At 44.0% G+C, this 20,392-nt stretch overlaps 1 protein-coding gene across 1 annotated transcript in view; it reads right to left on the bottom strand.

Moving 5' to 3' along the window:
- The window catches only part of ADAMTS6 (ADAM metallopeptidase with thrombospondin type 1 motif 6), a 2,910,080-nt gene that overhangs the window by 1,821,683 nt on the left and 1,068,005 nt on the right, over positions 1 to 20,392 (bottom strand). Inside the window, exon 5 of the mRNA XM_044063364.1 lies at positions 10,200 to 10,345. Within this exon, the coding sequence (XP_043919299.1) occupies positions 10,200 to 10,345 (146 nt within the window). The remainder of the gene's footprint in view (positions 1 to 10,199; positions 10,346 to 20,392) is intronic.

The raw sequence follows: 20,392 nt of genomic DNA, 5'->3' as shown, positions 1-20,392 counted from the left end.
AAGGACAGAACCCACAAGGTCAGAACTGCTAGAGCCATGTCAGACTCCAGTCACAAGTGGCGTCCCACAGGGCTCGGTCCTGGGACCTCTCTTGTTCGGTATTTATTTTTCTGAGGTACAGGCTAACATGGGAGGATTGTGGCTGACCAAGTTCGCAGATGACTGCAAACTGGGCGCCATAATTGATTCTCCAGCAGACACAAGCATCCTTCAAAAGGGTCTCATAGAAATGGAAAACTGGTGCTAGAGCCATGGCCTTAAACTAAACGCCAAAAAGTGTATAGTCATACCCTTTGGGAAAAACAAAGTGCCCACAAATTACCACATAGGTGGTAATCCATTAAGTACGGAAGAAGTAATTAGGGACCTAGGGACCCAAGTTGACAGTAACCTCTCGTTTGACACTCACATTGCCAAAGTGATTAGAAATACCTTCTATATTGCTCACCTTATCATGAAGGGATTCACATCTAGATCGGGAGAGGTTATTGTGCCCCTTTTCTCTTCCCTAATCAGGCCCATAATTGAGTACAATGCCCCATTTGGGATGTACCTTACCCGACACCTGCAGCAATTGGAAAGACCCCAAAAGTACCTCACCAAGAGGATCAAGGGACTCAAACATATGCCATATGCTGCCCGGCTAAAGAAACTCCAGCTCTACTCAGTAGCATACCGCCTACTCAGAGGCGATCTATGCCTGACGTACAAGGCCATGTCCAACCCGGAATTAATGGACATGCTCCACCTCAGAAAATCCAAATCCACCAGAGCTACGCGAGCGAGAGATTTGAAACTCAGCACAGAAATAAATAGGACATGCTGGAGGGACAAATTCAGAACCCAGAGGCTCCCTTCACTCTGGAATAAAATCCCAGTCCATGTTAGGCAGAGCCCCTCATTGACTCTCTTCAAGAGAAATCTTGACGAGTGGATGGGAGATCGTAGGTTTACCCTGGGGGTCACTTCTGTGTCACTGCTACACAGAGGTACAGTAAACTAAACCTTAAAATGGGCACAGTATACTCATTCCAAGGGGTGGCGTAGGCCAAACACACTCTGGCTAGGCTTATAAATGCCCTAGGGCAGATAGCCTAGTATGAACCTATGAACCTATAACACCAACCAAGTGTGTCACAGCATGATGGACACAGTGTCCTTGTGAGTACCACTGTTGGGAATGGCTTTACCACATGACCAACCCAAAAAGGTGGAGAGGCATGCCTGCAACAGACAGTAACTCTCCTGCCAGAGCCCCCTAGTGCAGTGGCAGGTGGGAACATGCCAACCCGGGCAACCACAGACCACCAACCCAACAGCAAGAAAAAAACATTGTAGAAGGGAACACTGTCACGCAGGGGTAGCAACCCACCTCCCACTCCACAGCAGCATGTGTGTATTGCGGGGTCAGCCAAACCCATCCATTTGTCGTTGCAGCTGGGGTACACAAGTATGTAGGCCCATGTAGGCAGACAAGGGTGCAACACAGGGAAACCTCCCTATGTAACCTCTGTCACTGAAACTGAGACTGGGCCCCACACCCTGATTGGCCGGCAGCAACAGTTGGGAGTTAAAGGGGACCTGTGCAGTACATGTAGAACCTGTGGTGCAAGCAAGCTGTGTAGACTCCTACCAGACTACAATCACTTGTCAACCCCATGGCTGTGTGAACTGCACATAGTGAAACCCTAGCAGACCAGGCAGTCAGAGCAAAGTGCAGTGTAGACAGCTGCACGGGACCTCTGTGGCAGGCAGTGCTACTTCAGAGGGTACAACACAAGGTGATGTACAGCAACTAACCCAACGTCTGATAGTGACTTGTACCGGAGTCGTGTCTACATCCTGTTCCCTGCTACACTGGCTGTGATGGATACCGAAAGGCCATCAACAAGTGGCACTACCATGATGGAATCTATGTACCTGTATAGCCATGGTCAGCTTAACAACAGATACAGCAAAGTACCTAGCCAACAGGGCAAACCAATGCTGGTAGTGGAGGGATACCTCTACCACTTGGAGCATGAAGCACCACCTAAACGGTACTAGGCATGTATCGAGCAGAGAGTAAAGGCTTGCAGAGGTTGTGCCATCACTGTTCGCCAGGATGAGGGGGAAGAACTGCTGAAATCACTGCCACACCAGCATGGCCCAGATGCAACAACAGCCCAAGTGGCTAAACTGCAAGCAGAACTGCGGCAGAGGGCGGTAACTGGCAATGACCTACCAAGCCTGGTAATGCAAAGGGTCCTAGGCACAGCGGATGACAATGTACTACAAGAGATGCCTTGCCGTGCCACCCTGCTTTGTAGCATAACCAGGGTACGGCAGAGGGCACGGACATCCATGACCACACCTCCAGTAACACTTGCGGATATTGATGTCAGCCAGTATCCACTCCGTAGTAGCAGCTTTATCCTCCGCAGAAGGTCTGATATGGATGGGACTGATTCCTTGTTTCTACTTACTACATCACAGAATCTGACTGATCTGTGCAGGTCTGACATCATTCTTGGGGATGGCACCTTCCCCACACAGGCTGATATATGTCGTCAGCTGTATACGTTACATGGATGTATTGGCACCCCCACCTCAGCAAGGATTGTCCCCCTGGTGTACTGTCTCATGACACGGAAGTCAGAGTCTGCATACAACACTATGTGGGAGATACTGAAGAGTATGGCCGCAGAACAGGGATGTATCTTGGCTCCACAGTATATTATGACTGATTTTGAGAAAGCAGCGATCCATGCCAGCCATAAGGCATTCCCTAAGAGTATTCTGAAGGGGTGCCTATTCCATTTTGCACAAATCATTTGGTGCCAGATCCAGCATCATCACCTTATGCCCCTCTATGGTACGGACACTACTTTCTCAATTGCCATCCGCAAGCTGATTGCGTTGGCATTCCTATTACTGGAAGATGTTGTCCCTGCATTTCTGGACATTGTGACTAACTTACCAGACTGTGCTCAGCCTATAGGCGTATTTCTGGACCATCATTATGTGCGAGGCCAACCACGGAAGTATGCCTCCCGCTGCTCAACACAGCAATGCCTGCCATCGTCCTACCCCTTGAGGTTTTGGAATGTGTGTGATGTCTCTGACATAGACTTCACACGGACTAATAACAAGGTGGAGGCATGGCATCGTCGGCTGAAGGTGTTACTGGGATGCCCTACAGTGCTGTTGTCCAACCTGCTGTCTGTTCTGCAACAGGAACAGAACCTGACAGATACCCGACGGGAGTCTCTGTTGAGGAGGATGCCTGTGACACCGCGTAGGAAAGCTATTGTTGTAAGGGAGCGTCGCCTAAAGCACATCTTGCAACATAAGTGTGACTACGGTGATGTGCAGGATTTCCTCCGTGCTGTGGAACATTTCTACAAGTTGTGATTATATTTGGGTTTAGTACGCACCAAGCGCTACACACATCACTTTACATATTGTGTTAATAAAGGCTTTGCCCACAGCACACAGGTTTCACGTTACCACTTTCATGCCCACTTGGCATCCTATGCCAGCCACATGTTCAACTGGCAGTCGCACATGGTGGCTTCTGGGGGGTGCAGACTGTATCACAGTGGGGGGTTGTGTCTGCCACCTGTGGTTAGGGTGCAGGGGATTCCTCTATTCCCACAGGAAACTGTCCGCAGGCATTTGTCACTGCAGCTAAACTGTCAACCTGCCATGTGTCCACATCCAGCTGTCTCACAGGGGGGTGTCGCGCCACATAGGCGCCTGAACCCATTTCATAAAACATAGAAATTCCTGACACTTTCAAAATGACTCTGCAAAGATAAACAAGTATTCTAAATATGGAAAACGTGGATACCCTGTAACTTGCAATGAGCTATAACTAGAGTTAGACACTTTTTGAACACACTTGGTGTAGTGGATAGTCCAAAGCACAAGGTAAAGAAATGATAATGTGATCCACATATGCATAACCATAAAAAACATCTGAAGACTGCATGAATAGGGATGTGATGAAACACATCTTTTAATTCTAGTGTTACCAAGAAACTTGAAAGAGGAAGAAGAGGTAACAGGTTGTGAAGTGACATAACTTTGAGTTTGGGAACTACCACAAACAGGTTTAGGAAAGAAACATTTAGAACGGGTCTCCAAACATTTTCTTTCCTTGACACTAGGAACATCCCTGAATAAAAACCCTTTCCCACCTGGGGAAGGAGGAACTGGTTCTAAAACTCCTTGGGACAGCATGTGATGAATAACAGGTAGAAACAAAACAGACTGATCTGGAGGATGAGGAATGACCCCTGGAAAGTGGTAGTTTCCTCCCACTGCCATCTGTAACCCTGATGAATGATTTTCAGAAACCATTTGTCTGAAACTATGTGTTGCCAAAGAGAAAATGGAGATTCAGACTTTCTGGGAAAAAAGACCATGGTAGAAGGGGGTCACAAGGCATCTTGAAAAGCTTGTTCAGACTTGGATTGTCCTTAGTTTTGGGAGTTTTGAGACTTCTTTGTGGAACCCCCTTACCATAGGTTCATAGGTTGGTACTAGGCTATCGGCCCTAGGGTCTATACAAGCCAACCCATAACAATTCCATGGATATTTCTTCCCACAGTATTTACTTCCATGGACCTCTGTCTAGCAGGGCGACTGATGTGATCCTGGGGTGGATTTCCTATCTCCCATCCAATCGGCAAGGTTCCTTTTGAAGAGGGCCAACTAAGCGCTCTGCATGACATGTATGGGCAGTCTGTTCCAGAGTATGGGGAGTCTCTGGGTCAGGAATCTATCCCTCCAGCATGTTTTGTTCACTGTGATGACAAGGTTTAGACCCCTGGAGTGTGTGGCTCTGAGGGATTGGGATTTCTTTAAGTGAAGCATGTCCAACAGCTCAGGGTTAAGCAGAGATCCCTCTGAGTAGACGATATGCCACAGAGTATAGCTGGAGTTTTTTTAGACGGTCAATATAGGGCATCTACTTTAGGCCTGTGATTCTTTTAGTGAGGTATTTCTGCAGCCTTTCCAGCTGTTGCAGATGTCTTGTGAGGTACATACTAAACGGGGCATTGTACTCTATAATGGGTCTAATGAGGGATGAGTACAGTGGGACAATGACCTCCTTTTTTCTGGATGAAAAGCCCTTAGTGATGAGGTGTGCCACATAGAAGGATTTCCTGACTGTTGTGGCGATGTGGTTATCGAACGTGAGACCACTGTCCACCTGTGTCCCTAAGTCTCTCATCACACTTTCAGTGTTTAGTGTATTGCTACCTATGTGGAAATTCATGGGTACATGGTTTTTCCCAAAGGGGATAACTGTACATTTCTTGGCATTAAGCTTGGCACCAAGCATCTGTTTCTGTAAGGCCCTTTTGTAGAATATCCACATCATTTGGGGATTCAGTAATGGCTCCCAGTTTGCAGTCATCTGCGAACTTTGTTAGCCAGAGTCCCTTAGTGTTGGCCTGTACTTCAGAGAAGTAGATGCCAAACAAGAGTGGTCCCAGGACTGAACCCTGAGGTACTCCACTTGTCACTTGTTTGGAGATGGATTTGTAATTGGCTACTTTTACAGTCTGGGTTTTGTCAGTAAGCCAGTTGGCAACCCATCGAGTGACGTAGGGATTTATACCCAGCTTAGTAAGTTTATATATGATTCCAGAGTGGGGGATGGTGTCGAAGGCCTTGGCGAGGTCCAGATAGGCTGTGTGGACGCCTTACCCTTCTCCACAGCTCTGGAGACTGATTCGAAGAAGTCAATCAGGTTCAGGAGACACGATCGGCCCTTCACAAACCCAAACTGGGTGGGGTCCAGTGTTTGAAGGTTGCCAGTGTCTTTGTTTATAAGTTCCATGATAATGCGTTTCATGCCTTTGCAGATCAGGCTCGTCAGACTGATGGGACGGTAGTTCCTGGGATCCAAGTTGGATCTTCCCTTGTGGAGTGGGATAACTGTAACTGTGCGCCACTCAGTGGGCACAAAGCCTGAGGTGAGGTTATGATTAAACATGACACTTAGGTGAGGTGCCAGTTCATTTTGTAGTTCATGTAGTACACAGCCTGGGATGTCTTCTGGTCCCATGGATGCTGTATTCTTAGCTTTGGATGGTGCAGTTTCTACCTGTGTGGTCATGATTACTGGAATTTGGCAATCTTTTGGTATTGAGATGGGCCCTTTAGGGGCTGAGAGGGGGGTGAAGTTTGCACTAAATTGATCTGCCAGGATATTGGCAATATCCTTGGGATCAGTATATTTAATGCCATTCTGTTGTAGCTCAGAGCATATCTGAACATTGCCATTTATATTCTTGACATAACTATAGAATACCTTGTGGTTGTCTTTGGAATTTTTGGCAATTTTATTTTCGTACTGCGGTGGTGGTGCTGCGGTAGCATTGTCACCTCATAGCAAGACGTTGTCCCGTTCGATTCTCAGCTAGAGCGTCTTTCTGTGTGGAGGCATATTTGAATGGGGCGTGCCTTCGTTGAAGGTTGTGTGGCAGGGCTGGTAACCCGGTACGTAAAAATCCACTACCAATCATTAGCGGACCGGAGTTCCGCTGTGGCGACCCCTAACCGGGAAAAGCCGAAAGACACAAACAAACTAGCTTTGGAGGATTTTATGAGGGATCTCAGCTTCTTACTGAGGCTGGTAAGGGAGTTTTTTTGCATCCTGGGATTTTCCTCTTTTCTGCAACAGTTTCTTTCTTCTTAAATGTCTGTTCACCTAAATTTTGTTGAGACTGTCTATTCTGTTCTGTTTTTTTTTTTTTTTTTGCCAAATCTGGATAAGGTGATAAAAAAATTCCTTGGACAAATTTTAAAAGGAGGGCTGAAAATCTGAGCGATTCCCTTGTCCCTTTCATCACACTTTTTGTTCACCTCTGCAACAGAAGGGGCAAACACTAAATCTCTGTCCAAGAAATAATTTAAAATCTCATTCTTATCATCTGGGAGGTTCTGGGAATGCAGGCATGCAAACCTCCTCAAAACAGTACCAGTGGTCATAGCTATGGCAGAAGTATCAACAGAGTCATACGCACACACTGCAAACAATGTGTACTGACCTGTGTAACAGAAAAAAACTTAGTTGTTTAAGGTAGATATTTTCTCACAAGAAGAAACTGCAGACAAAATATTCCTCATGCTTTCACAATTTGTCAGAACAAACGTTAACAAATGAGTCTTATGATTCATAACTCTGAAAATCAAAGTGAAGTATACACTTTTTCCCACTGTAATAAATAATTTTCCATCATTATCAGAAAGATTAGGACTGGAATTAACTAGGAGGGATCAACTAAAGCTATAGCTGCTGGTTCAGGTTTGTGAACTGTATAAAAATTTAAAAGACTGAGGGACTTTATACATACTATCTGCCATTTTAGGGGCAGCTGGCCGACTATCAGGAAAATTAAAGGCATAAACACACACATCCTCTAAAGCAGACAGAGCAGAAGGAATGGTTGCAGGCTCTCGAAATCCTTCTGCAACAACTCACAGTACTCTCACTGAAAACACTAGCTCATTCTAGCAATAGTCTCAAAAGAAAGAGCAACTCCCACAGACAAAATCAGAAACTGAGCTCCCCTCCGAATCAGAAATCTGTGGAAAAAATTGTGCATCTGTCCTTGCATCTTCCTGTTAAGATTCAGAATCTTGAATTTCTTTAGGAAAAGAGGGATCCCCCTTTCTTTTAGCAGAAACTACTTTACAAGAAGAATCAATAGCCTGAATTAAACTCTGAACCAGACTCAGTAAACTACTCCTATCCAAAGAAATTTGAGGAGTAGATACATGTTTGGTTTCTGTTCTGAGGAAAAAAATGAGGTCAACCCTGTTACTAATGGCAGCAGCTGCTTCCCAAGAGATGAACAAAGTATTCTGACATAACAGGGAAACCTTCCCTGTTCTTTCTCCCAGAACTGACAAGAGTGGCTCTCTCCTGCCCACTGAAGGGGACCCCAACAGCATTAGAGCATGTTGTCAACCCTGTGGTCCATACTGGCAGTAGGTACTAAATCAGAAGGATATGGGTTAAAAGATATGCAGTCTGAGGTACAACAAATGGCCAGCCATTAAGGCAAGTTGCTAGCTTGCTGTGGTGGCAAAGGCTATCTGCTTAATTTTTTTTCTTTTTGTGGCTAGAAGAAGGACTGACTGTGGGAACCAGTAGTCTGCTCCATAGTCAAGTAGAAAAGGGTGACTCATTCTCAGGAACATAATCAGCAATTGCTGGTAAACACTACCTGTCCACAAAAGTTACTTTTTTGACAGATAAAAGACAGTAAGAAGCATTTTAAGACACCATGCCTACCCCACAAGAGTAAAATAATCACACTTTCTCCACTGAAAAAATGTTTTCAGTTACTTTACACCATTTTTAAACTGAGAGAAAAAAAAGAGTACTCTGTTTAAAAGTATGTTACAGTCTCAAGACAGTGTTAAAACAAAACACTCCTAGCTTTAAAATAATGTTCCTGAAGATGAAAGTAATAAAACATCGACAAAAATAAAAAACAGAAAGTCCCCCCAAAAGGAACTTACCTACCCAGCAAATGAAAGCACAAGTCGACCACTGATCCTCAAAAGCCTTTTCGGCAGTAAAGCTCTGAAGGACTTTGCACAGAAAGTTGCCTTTTGCTCAGCTCATCTTAAGCTGCTTGACAGTGTGGTTGTGTGGAAGGTGTCCTGAAGCTTTAGAAGTTGATTGGCTGTTATGTCCTTAGCAGAATATAACCAATGCAGCTAAGGATACTGCAGGAGTGATCAACATGATGAATATCTCCTGATAGTGTGTAGGTCCTGGAAATGTACATGCATCTGGAATGTTTCTTCCCGGACCTCCGCTGAAAATAGGCTCTGCCCTAGTCAGACTTTCTTGGTCGACAAATGTTAAATAAATAAATGTAGATTACTGTGAAAATGCTCTCTGTTCAGATGAGGTCCCTGTATTTCTCCTATAAAGTGTAGCAACATCATAACTGATTATATTACTAAAGAGGGGGGGCAGAGGCCTTCAATATGACTACAGGATTTGAATTCCACTTCAGTTTCATTTCTTTTTCAAATTCTAGCACAATTCAAAATCCTAACCATCATACTTGTGACAGGTACACCCTTTTTATCAGGTGAACTAGTTTGTTGCCCACTGGATGTAATATCTTCCAGGCATGACCAATTTACAACTTACATCTTCATAAGACATCGTAACATGCACAGCCATCACTGGCTAAAAAGTGCTATCAGGTGAAGAAAACCTACTCTATCAGCAGTTTTGTCTTATCTGTTTAGCACTGTTAAGAGTACGCACGCTAATTATCGTTAGGGCACATGTTTTCTAAAACTGGGTGCAGACCACCACTGTACCTTACAATGACACAGAAAATGGTTAAGAATATAAGTTTATTTGTTTGACTAAAACATATATTTTCTACATTAATGGTGGAATTCCACTGACAAGAACAGAACTGTCAAAAGAATGTGAAATTTTGCCTGCAAGTAACAATGCTATGCTGATATTCAGGAATGTCATCACGTCACCAACAAAATTCAACCATGTGAAATGACATTCATACTTTGCATAGCAAACACTGCTTTTCAATGTACTAATTCTCAGGCTTTTTCAGATTTAGCCACTTTGATGCAGATTATTCTGTAATCACATATAACTTGGATCACTGGAGAAAAAATGTTGAATGAAAACTATGAAACATGTCACTAGCTTTACAAGTAGGCAATCATTTTAAACTGGAAAACATTTACAGAGCCAGTCACCTAAGTGCTAACAATAAGTTAGCCATTTCTGCATCTGACAAAACAGCGGTATTAATGCATCTGAATTTTTTTTTAGATTATCTGCCATCATTCTCATTAAATGAACCATTATGAATACAGTAAGGCGTGGTATGATAAAGACTTTTCCCTGCTGTTTATTATTAGCAAAATATGCATCATACGTTTAGCCTTGAATTTCACTTGCAAAAAAATAAATACATATAAATAAAACAAAATCTAGCAGCAATTCATTTTCATATGTAAATCTGTTTAATGAAGTTGTTAAAAAATAGTTTAGTAACTATCACTGGAGTATTGCATTTGCTATTTGAAAACAAATTATGTGTTAAAGAAACACTTTATCAGATAACACATAAAGCAGAGGTACCTGAATTGCTCCAAATGAGCATTTTTTTCAGCTCTGGCTTACTTTAGCTACTTACGCTGGGGTGTCACAATGTCTGGATGATGATGAAACTCCTCCCCCGCAAGTTCTGCTGCACTCTCCCCACATCGACCATGGCCCCCATCCCCCATCAACGCTCTGAGGCCAAGTGCCAAATGGTACACAATCTCCTTGATAACACCACTGAAAGATTCCACAGAAAATACAAGATTAACATTTCACCTGACAGAACAATCAGGGCAGCAACACAAAACACAGACTGTAGGCAATAATCAACTTTAAATACAGACATTACCCTCAAAGTTAACAGCTGTTTTACCTACTGAAATCCCACTTGGACTGGGAATTATGACTTTTAAAGACAGAATGCAGTAATATGCTCTGCAATCCAGAGAAAGATCTTGTAAGAACCACTTTGTGGTCACCAAACATGCCTCAGTTTCAAATAGTATTGTGGCGATTATAACAAGTAATGATACACATCATCTGGTTCAAGCATTTTTTCATTTAGTTTGCTTTTTTATTTGTTGAATTCCTTACTTATTTAATGTATAATGTTATTATAAATGAAGCAAAGGGCCATATTATTGGTTGTGCAGTCATACAGATTTGCTGATGTTGGCTTATATATGATGCTGCATTAAAAAAATGGAGCTTGCAAAAGAGTGTACTCCACTCTGTCATCACCAGCATGGGAAGGTTGATTAGAATCAGAAATGGTGATACTTTATAACAGCAGCATACTGCGAAATCTGAAACCAGTCTTGCTGCAATCAGTTAACACATGAAGGACATATATAAAAGAAAAAAATACAAAGTAAGTAAACAAAAAATGAAACTGCTGACTGACATATTTTAAAATGTGTGACACAAAGTGTTAGAATAAGAAGTTATGTCTTACCATAACGATCCATGTGAATTGTTCATCTCGCCTTTGTTCTTACACACGGGTTCGGAGCCGATCCTCAGCTCCGAGTCGGCCGCATCACTAGCTCGCATCTTCGAGAAAGCTCGAGGCACAGTAATATCCCATGATCCTCCGGTGTTAACCCTCAGATCTAGTTTGCTATACCAGAAGAATCCCTCTAGAAACATGTCTAAAAACCCTACTGCCAGGTAGAGGACAAAAGATGCCATTATTGATGTTAATAATATGTCAACCATACCTAGAAAAGGCTGAAAAGGAATCTAATCAAAAAACCGTTCTCCCAGACCGTAGGACGGGGGATGGAGGGGGGGAATGTAAGAACAAAGGCGAGATGAACAATTCACATGGATCGTTATGGTAAGACATAACTTCTTAATGTGAAATTGTTCACTCGCCGTTTGTTCTTACACACGGTAGCGTCCTAGCTCCTTTTTTCCCGGTGGCTCAAGGGAGAACATTCCTGAGTACAGTGGAACCAAACGTCGCCCTGTCCCTGGAGTTTTTGTCTAGCTTGTAGTGGGCGATAAAGGTATGTGGTTTTGCCCAAGTTGCCGCTGCACAAATGGTATCTAAAGGCAAACGAGCGGTATGGGCTGAAGAAGTAGCAATCGCCCTTGTAGAATGAGCTCTGGGTTTGAAAGGAAGTTGTTGTTTGGATTCAGCATATACGAATTTTATGCAATCTGAGAGCCATTTGGATAAGGTAACCTTCGTTACTGCCTGTCCTTTTCTTTGGTCCGCATATGATACAAAAGTTGATCCGACTTTCTGTATTCTTTTGTTCTATGTAAGTAAAATCTTAGTTGTCTGTGAACGTCTAACTTATGCAATGTGTATTCCAGCTTACTGGAATGATTTTTAAAGAAGGTAGGCAGTTCAATAGATTGGTTGATATTCTGAATCGAACAAATCTTCGGAAGAAAAGATGGATTGGTGCGCAAGGTTACTCTATCCGGATGAAAGATCATGTACGGGGGTCGGATAGATAAAGCCTGTAACTCTGAAACTCTTCTGGCTGAAGTGATGGCAACCAGAATGCGTGTTTTCCACGAAAGGAATTTTAACGGTTGTGGTTGCTGGTTCAAAAGGGGGTAACATGAGTTGTGACAGCATGAGATTAAGATTCCAAGGTGCTATTGGATTACGAAAAGGAGGACGGAGATGAAAAGTACCTTTCATGAAGGCTTTACAAAGCCTGTGAGACATAAGAGAACCATCCTTACGGCCAGTATGAAAATTGGATATAGCGGCCAGTTGAACTCTTATAGTGGATGTTGATGCTCCTTCTTGAAAAAGAGAGGAAAGGAAATCTAGTATCTGGTGTACTGGGGCCCCGAATGGATCTACACCTTGTTTGGAGGCCCAGTGCACAAAACGGTTCCATTTGCTAATGTATAGTTTTCTTGTAGATGGTTTGTGAGAAGACACAATAATTTGTTGTACTGCAGGAGATAGTAACTCCGACCTGGCTAAGATGGGAAGCGGAGCAGCCAAGCTGTCAGTTTGAGGGACTTGAGGGAGGTGTGAGGAACTCCCGACGAGTGTGTCAACAGATCTGGTTCCGGGTCCAGAATCCATGGTTCCTCTACTTGATGGGATTGAAGGAAGGGAAACCAGATTTGACGAGGCCAGAATGGTGCTATCAGTATTATGGTCCTGTCCAGACATTTGGCTTTCTGCAAAAACCTGGGAATTAGCGGAACAGGAGGAAAGGCATAAAGGAGACCCAGGGGCCAATCGTATACCAGTGCGTCCCTGGGGACACCCCCTGGGGGGGGTAACAGGGCAAAATAGCTTCTGCATTTGGCATTCAAAGGGGATGCAAACAGGTCGCAGCAAGGCTGGCCCCATCTGCGGAAGATCTCTTCCGCTACTTGACGTTTGAGGGACCACTCGTGAGGGAACAGGATGGCTCTGCTCAACCTGTCCGCGATTACATTGGAAATCCCCGGGATGTGCGTTGCTATCAGAAAGCGTCCGGTGGACTTTGCCCATTGCCAAATTCTGAGGGCCTCTCTGCATAACGGGTAATATCTGGTTCCCCCTTGCTTGTTTATGTACCAGACTACTGACATGCTGTCTGTCTGAACTGTCACTGTTCCCCGAGGTAAGGACTCGTGAAAGTGTTGCAACGCTAGAAACACTGCCCTCATCTCTAGAACATTGATGTGCAGATTGTACTCCAAGTTGGACCATTGACCTTGGACTGTTTGTCCCTGAAAGAATCCCCCCCACCCTATCAGGGAAGCGTCCGTGGTTAGAGTTGCTATCGGACTGGGTAATACAAAGGGTCGTCCTAGTGTTAGCTCTTGACTGTGTATCCACCACAAGAGATCCTTCTTGCAATAATTCGTGATCCAGATTTGGTGAGACAGTGGAAGTTGTAGATACAACCATTGGGCGAATAGCATCCATTGAAGAATCCTCATGTGCATTCTGCCTAAGGGAACTACCAGAAGGGATGCTGACATCAAGCCTAGCACTCTTAATACTTGTCGTGCTGAGACTCTGTTGTTCTGAAGAAGGAGCGAAATTTGGTGCCTGAGGTCTGACACCCTTGATGGGGGGAGAGTAACTTGAGCCAGGGAGGTATCTAACTGTGCTCCTATAAATAAGATACGCTGTGACGCGATAAGACAGATTTTCCAAAATTCACCGTTATGCCTAGTGAAGAGCAAAGATTGATGGCGTAGTCCCTGGCTTGTAGCAGACGACACTTGGTGGTGGCGGAAAGGAGCCAGTCGTCTAGATAAGGAAACACCCGGAATCCCTTTCGTCTCAAGTGAGACGCTACTACTGCCATGCATTTGGTGAACACCCTGGGGGCTGAGATGAGACCAAAGGGCAGAGCGCGAAACTGGAAATGACTGGCTCCCAGCCGGAAGCGCAAATGATCTCTGGACGCCCTGGCCATTTTTATATGGTAGTATCGTCTTTGAGATCTAAAGAGCACATCCAGTCGCCCTTTTGCAGAAAAGGGAGGATTGACTGAAGCGTGACCATCCGGAACTTTTCCTTTTTTACAAAGGTATTTAACTTGCTGAGGTCTAGAATTGGCCTCCAGTCCCCTGTTTTCTTTGGAACTAAAAGAACCTTGAGTAAGTTCCGGATCCTATTTGGTCCGCTGGGACTGGTTGGATGACTCTGTTTTCGAGCAACCTTTTTATTTCTATGGTTGCTTGATCTCGCAGACTGGGTGGAACATCTGGGAGTGGTATTGTTATGAAGGGGATGTTGTAGCCTCTGGTAACTATGCTTTTACCCAGTAATCTGATGTAAGATTTAGCCAGGCCTCTGGGTATAAAGCTAGCGACCCCGACTGCCTCCAGAGCATGACAGTCGGGCCTGCACTCAGGAGTGCTGGAAGGGTTTTCCAGAGAACGTCTCTCTGTCACCCTGATTTTGCGGACCCCCTCTGCCGGCTGGGCGGCGTCTTCCATTCTTCCCCTCCTCTGCCTCTGGAGGGGGTGTCACTTTGGGTGTGTTGAAAAGATCCCTGAGTCTTTCGGAACCACATTTTTCCTCCTCGTTGCCCTTTAGGGTAGGGCCTAGATGGAACGGAAAAACGGACCCCTACGGCAGACAGGGTCTTCCCTTCTTGTTCACACCTTGTGAGAGTCTCCTTTACTTTGGGCCCAAACAGGGAGGCATCATCAAAGGGGGCATTGGCAAAAGAAGACTTAAAGGTTTCCGCAAAGGAGCATAAGCGCAACCAGGATTGTCTTCTCAGTGCAATCGCTGAAGCTGCCGCTCTACTCGATCCTTCGGCTGCGTATGAAATCAGCCTCATGGACGAGTTGACTATGGAATTTAGGGTGTTAAGTTGCGCTGTCACTTTATTGGCGACAGCAGCATCTGTGTGTCCCTGAAGAGTATCTCCTAACTCTTTAATGAGATCTCTTTGTAAACGCGTAAAATGCGTAAGGTAGTTGAGCGATCGGATGGAAAAAGTCGCCGAACTAAATATGCGCTTCCCATATCTGTCCATTGTCCTAGAATCCTTATTAGGAGGATGGACAGAGGAAGATGATTCAGACATCTCTTTCTTAGTGGCCGCCACCACCATAGTGTCTACGGGAACTTCTTTAGTAAGGTAGGCTTTATCTTGGGGAGCTGTCATATATTTGTTGGGTTTATGTGGGACTGGTTCCACTGTATCAGGTGTTTCCCAAGCCCTCCGAGCTACTAGGTCCATAAGATCGTCAAAGGGAGGAGTCACCCAGGAGGTAGAAGGTTGAGTCCCAAATGCCTTCAGTAAAACCGATTCATCCGCAGAAGGGGTAAGGGTTTGCCAGTCCCCTCTTTGCTTCAGGATTTCCAAAATGTCTGCGAAGGAGACATCCTCAGAGGTGGACCTTGGGGACCCTTCTGCTTCATCTAAATCAGTATCAGATGTAAGAGATTCCTGAGGGGAATCTATGTGCCTCCTCTTGCACAGTCGTTTCCTCGGAACATCCTCAGTGGGAGCTTCTGGGGATGCATCTGAGGAACCAGAGTCTCCCTGTGGGGATTTCTGAGGCATTGGGTCTCGACGCTTGGTAGGTACCGAAGGTACAGAAGCAGAACACGGACCTTTTGGGGAAGGAGATAAAGAAGCCGATGAAGTCAGTGTCTGATCCGACAAGACCTTCCTCATGATGTCAAAGGCACCGGTGCCCCGACCCGAAGACCCGACCCGATCCGAAGAAGGAAGTCGTTTCTCCGGGATCGGAACCACATGCTCCGACACCGAGGACGGATCCGAACTAATCTGAGCTGAGGCACCGAGGGGAAGAGTCGGAACCGAAACCTCGGTTCGACTATCCCCCCCGGAACCCACGAAAGACGTTTGGCTCCGAGACTCTCCGGCTGGTTCCGAAGGAGTCGAGGTCAACGGAGCCGATAGCACTACTGGAGGCTTTGGCACCGAGGGCTCTACAATCATCGGTTCTTCGACTCCTAACACCGATGACTCGACGGGTCTCGGAGGAGGAAGTGTCGAGGGAGTTGGAATGGTTTCGAGTTTCGAAACCAACTGGGACGAAACTTCGAGTAATTTTGAAAAAGCCGAGTTCTCCATAAGCTTCTGTACCACTCTGTCCACATCGGAGTCGGAGATGGGCCTCGAAGAATGGGTCGAAGGAATCGAAGCCGTCACCGAGCGAAGGATAGTAGATGGTGGTACTTCTGTTACCGGCTCCAAGACCTGAGCCTCGTGCAGAGATAAAGTCTCGACACTCGGCCCCGAAGTCATAGGAGCCAGTGTCCGAATTTGAAAAGAAGTGCTCGGAGCCGATGACTTGGGCTCCAACACTCTTGAAGACTTCGATCCCTTCGAAGACTTCGAAACCTGTTCAGCCTTGTCTAGGGCTTCGTGAAATTCAGGTTTGATTAAACCTCTGTCCACTAACTTCCTGCGTCTTTCCATCATGACCCTCCCACTAAAGGAATGACAGATAGAACAGTCTTCCTGCAAGTGGAGAGGGCCAAGACAGTAGACGCAGGAAGAATGGTTGTCAGTAATGGACATCTTTTGTCCACATTGACACCTCTTGAAACCACTTTTCATCTTTTCTGACATTACTATAGAAAAGAAAAAATTTACAGCTACCAAAAACCAGTCTAAAGTATGTAAATATATATAAAAGTTTAACAAACACACCACAGCACACTGATATATATAAATTGAAATAAACAGAAAAAGGTTAACTTTCTTCAAAAATTGTTACAGACAAAAAAATGGCCTAAGGCCCTTACTAATTTTTAAAGGTAAAAATCTACCTAACTAGTTCACACAACTATCTATATATATATATATATATATATATATATATATATATATATATATATATACAAGCTATTAATTATAAGAAAAAATATCACTAAAATTATCAAGAGATATAGCAAAAATAGTAAAAAGTTGTACTGGCCCGAGCCTCACGAAGTGATCTGCTGCTAGCGGCAAACTAGATCTGAGGGTTAACACCGGAGGATCATGGGATATTACTGTGCCTCGAGCTTTCTCGAAGATGCGAGCTAGTGATGCGGCCGACTCGGAGCCGAGGATCGGCTCCGAACCCGTGTGTAAGAAAAAACGGCGAGATTGAACAATTTCACATTCAAACAATATCATTAGATTGCATTTTTTTAATATATTTTTAAAGATGTCCACTTGCCCATAATTCTTCTCACATCTAATTTTTCTGTCACCCAGTGACCTTAAGTGTTTTTTCTGTATGGGTCTATATTAGATGAACGAACGCTTAAAATGTCGAGTACAACATGCTTGACAACTTTTAAGAGAAAGTTCATCTAAGCGAAACCCCATAATGTCGAAACAAAGAGTTTTGAAAAGTTATAGTTGGCCAGCCGTCAGGAAGCCAACAGCTGACAACTAAAATGTACTGCACACCATTAAACCCCCCCCCCCAAAAAAAATACAAATCAACAAACAAGATCACACCACAATGGAGGACTGTCATAACATTACACAGGGTGAACGACGAGACTGTACCACAGTGGAGGACTGTAAGAACGGCTAGACAAGGTGAACGTTCTAAAGTCAGCCGTTGGCTTTCTGACGGCTGGCCAGCTATAACTTTTGGAAACTCCTTGTTTCGACAGTCTTAGGTTTCGCTTAGATGAACGTTCGCTTAAAAGCTGTCAAGCATGTCGTAGTCGACATTTTAAGCGTTCGTTCATCTATTAGGGAACCTTTCTGTATCACTGTGATGCTACTTATGCTAGACTACACTTGCCTGTGGTGAAATTATCATAGCTTTCAGTACTCTGACAGACATGCTTTTCCCTGATTATCTCTCTCTCCCAGCTCACTGTACATGCAGAAGTACCATGGTACAGCAATAATCACTGTACTTTGTCTAATGCATCTACTTGAGCTGGCGGTTGTGCATCAGTGAAGCCCTGCATCACTCATCAGGTAAACTGTCCAGGGTGGCAGTGGAAAGACAAACCCTCCTATAAGCCTTCATAAAAGAAACACAGATGGCTACAGGGTGTTTTGTCTTGCCTTTCACCAACCTGTCTGCATCTACTGGTGCTCCAGACCAATTCCCAAACCCAAGTCATCAACTGCACGATCAGACACCTTACCTCTCCACCACAAGCCGTCATATGTTCTTCATAGCTTCATGGGTAATTACTAGGCTAACAACCCTTGCAGGTCTTATTAAGCCTAGCCTAGACCAAGTTAAAGGAATATTTTGTAGACTTAGGTTCCTTGTGACATGCTGCATACTGTAGCTATAGCTCTACCTCATAGTCAGAACTGTAAATATGTTGTATAAGCATTCGGGTGACAACATGTTCAAAACATCAGGAAACTGAAGTGTTGTTGAAGTAGTGGAAGGAATAGACAAAGTGGAACGGTTACAAATAAACTCATCAAAATCACCATTTAAGTGCTCAAAGTGCAGCATATGTACAATGTGGAGAGAAATCCACAACCTATTCAAGTTTTGTATTAATGATTCTTCTATTACTCTGAGATTGTCATGCTTCTTAAAGCAGTTTTTGAAAACCATTTAATTTCACAAGGCACTGCTAAGTCTAATACAGTGTCAGCACATCCAAGACTGCCTGCTGATTTATGCTGCACCATTATTAACTGCACAACTCCCTATTTATACTTCACAGATAAAATACTTTGCAGTCATCTCCCTCACTTTGCATGTGTGCTGTTGTTTTAGGCACAACTACAGCAGTGAACTTTAAAGCTAACCAAAGACAATGTAAAGCTATAGATCAAGGACTTAAGTCTGAGTTATTACTCCATGGAGATTTTCAGACGACATAGCCGATAGCTTCTTTATAGGAATAGTCTGCCCTAGGTTAAAAAAGAGAAAACAGCATCTTACCCTTTCATGCCATAAATCTGGAAGTAACAGCAAAAGAATTCAAGCTACATAAAAGATGTCAAATACCAAGCATTTCATTGGAGTGCTCCTGCTGAACAAAAGTATTTTGGAATGTTCCAAGTCATCTGCTTTACAAGAAAAAATTATGGTCACTTGTTCTGGGCAAAAATAACATTGTATACCTCATAATGTTTACAATTAGGAACGTGAGAAAGAAAACTATAAACAGAACACGGTGTTTAAAGGAAGCTACCTTTAAAATGACTAAGGGGTTAGTTGAAAGTAGGTTATTCACAGAAAGTGAAATGAAAGCACATCATGATGGGTTCTTTGTCATATTATCAAACGGCCACACTGTCGAATGTCATCTCATTGCCAGTGCAGGCTTGTCAACCCCCCCCACCGCTAATTATATATACCAGTTCAGAGCTTGCGATTTCAGTCAGAATGGCATGACGGTCTGCACTGTTGATGAGATGATGACTGACGATGTGGCCATTCGATGATATGTGGATCTACTTGACAGAAGCACTGGGAACTAACGTCGGGCTGCACAATGCCAGGGCACTTCTATGGGCTAGGTTTGTAAAGGCTCCAGGGCCATTAGCCTAGTGCACACCTATGAACCTATGCCACAGACCCCATGATGCTGCAACTGCCAGCAGAACCTTTGTATTTTAAAAAAGTTCAGCAGCTCTTCATTAAGCAGCAAACACTCTGGTTTAATATTGCACTCACAGTTTAACATCAGGTTGCACAATGTCAGGGCACTTCTATGGGCTAGGTTTGTAAAGGCTCCAGGGCCATTAGCCTAGTACACACCTATGAACCTATGCCACAGACCCCATGATGCTGCAACTGCTAGCAGAACCTTTGTATTTAAAAAAAAGTTCAGCAGCTCTTCATTACAGCAGCAAACACTCTGGTTTAATATTGCTCTCACAGTTTGTTTACACTCTGATATGTACACACTGTACCTTAACAGTATTCCAGCTTTCCTATACCTGCAGAAGACTACGATAGTCTCATTTAATTCAGGCTCTGAATGTGAATCACATTTTGTGCTCATCACTTGAGAACATCAAAATCTCAAGTTATATGCATCACTCTACTGTAAATCTACCAGGAAACTATGTTCATTTGTTTATGTACAGACCATGTCTTCATGGAATACATGTTTAAAACATAACAAAGCATTGATAGATAAATTCCAAACAAAATTACAGATGTTATTTAAAAAATATATTTCTGTATATTCTAATGGGTACTTTAATATCATTCTGCATGTATCACATTCATTGTTTGAGACTCTTCAGATCTGCAAATGATGTGGTGAGGTCACACAATTAACTGTAGCTTCCTTATGTCTCATTTCCTAATGCCTGAGTTTGTTGCTCCAGTAAGTAAGCAACTCAGCATGCACAGAACTCTTGGCCTGTGACACAG

Source organism: Protopterus annectens, chromosome 2.part1 (genome assembly GCF_019279795.1).
Source record: "Protopterus annectens isolate FY-2018-M chromosome 2.part1, PAN1.0, whole genome shotgun sequence".
NCBI lineage: Eukaryota > Metazoa > Chordata > Ceratodontiformes > Protopteridae > Protopterus > Protopterus annectens.
This window is presented reverse-complemented; position numbering and strand designations above follow the sequence as displayed.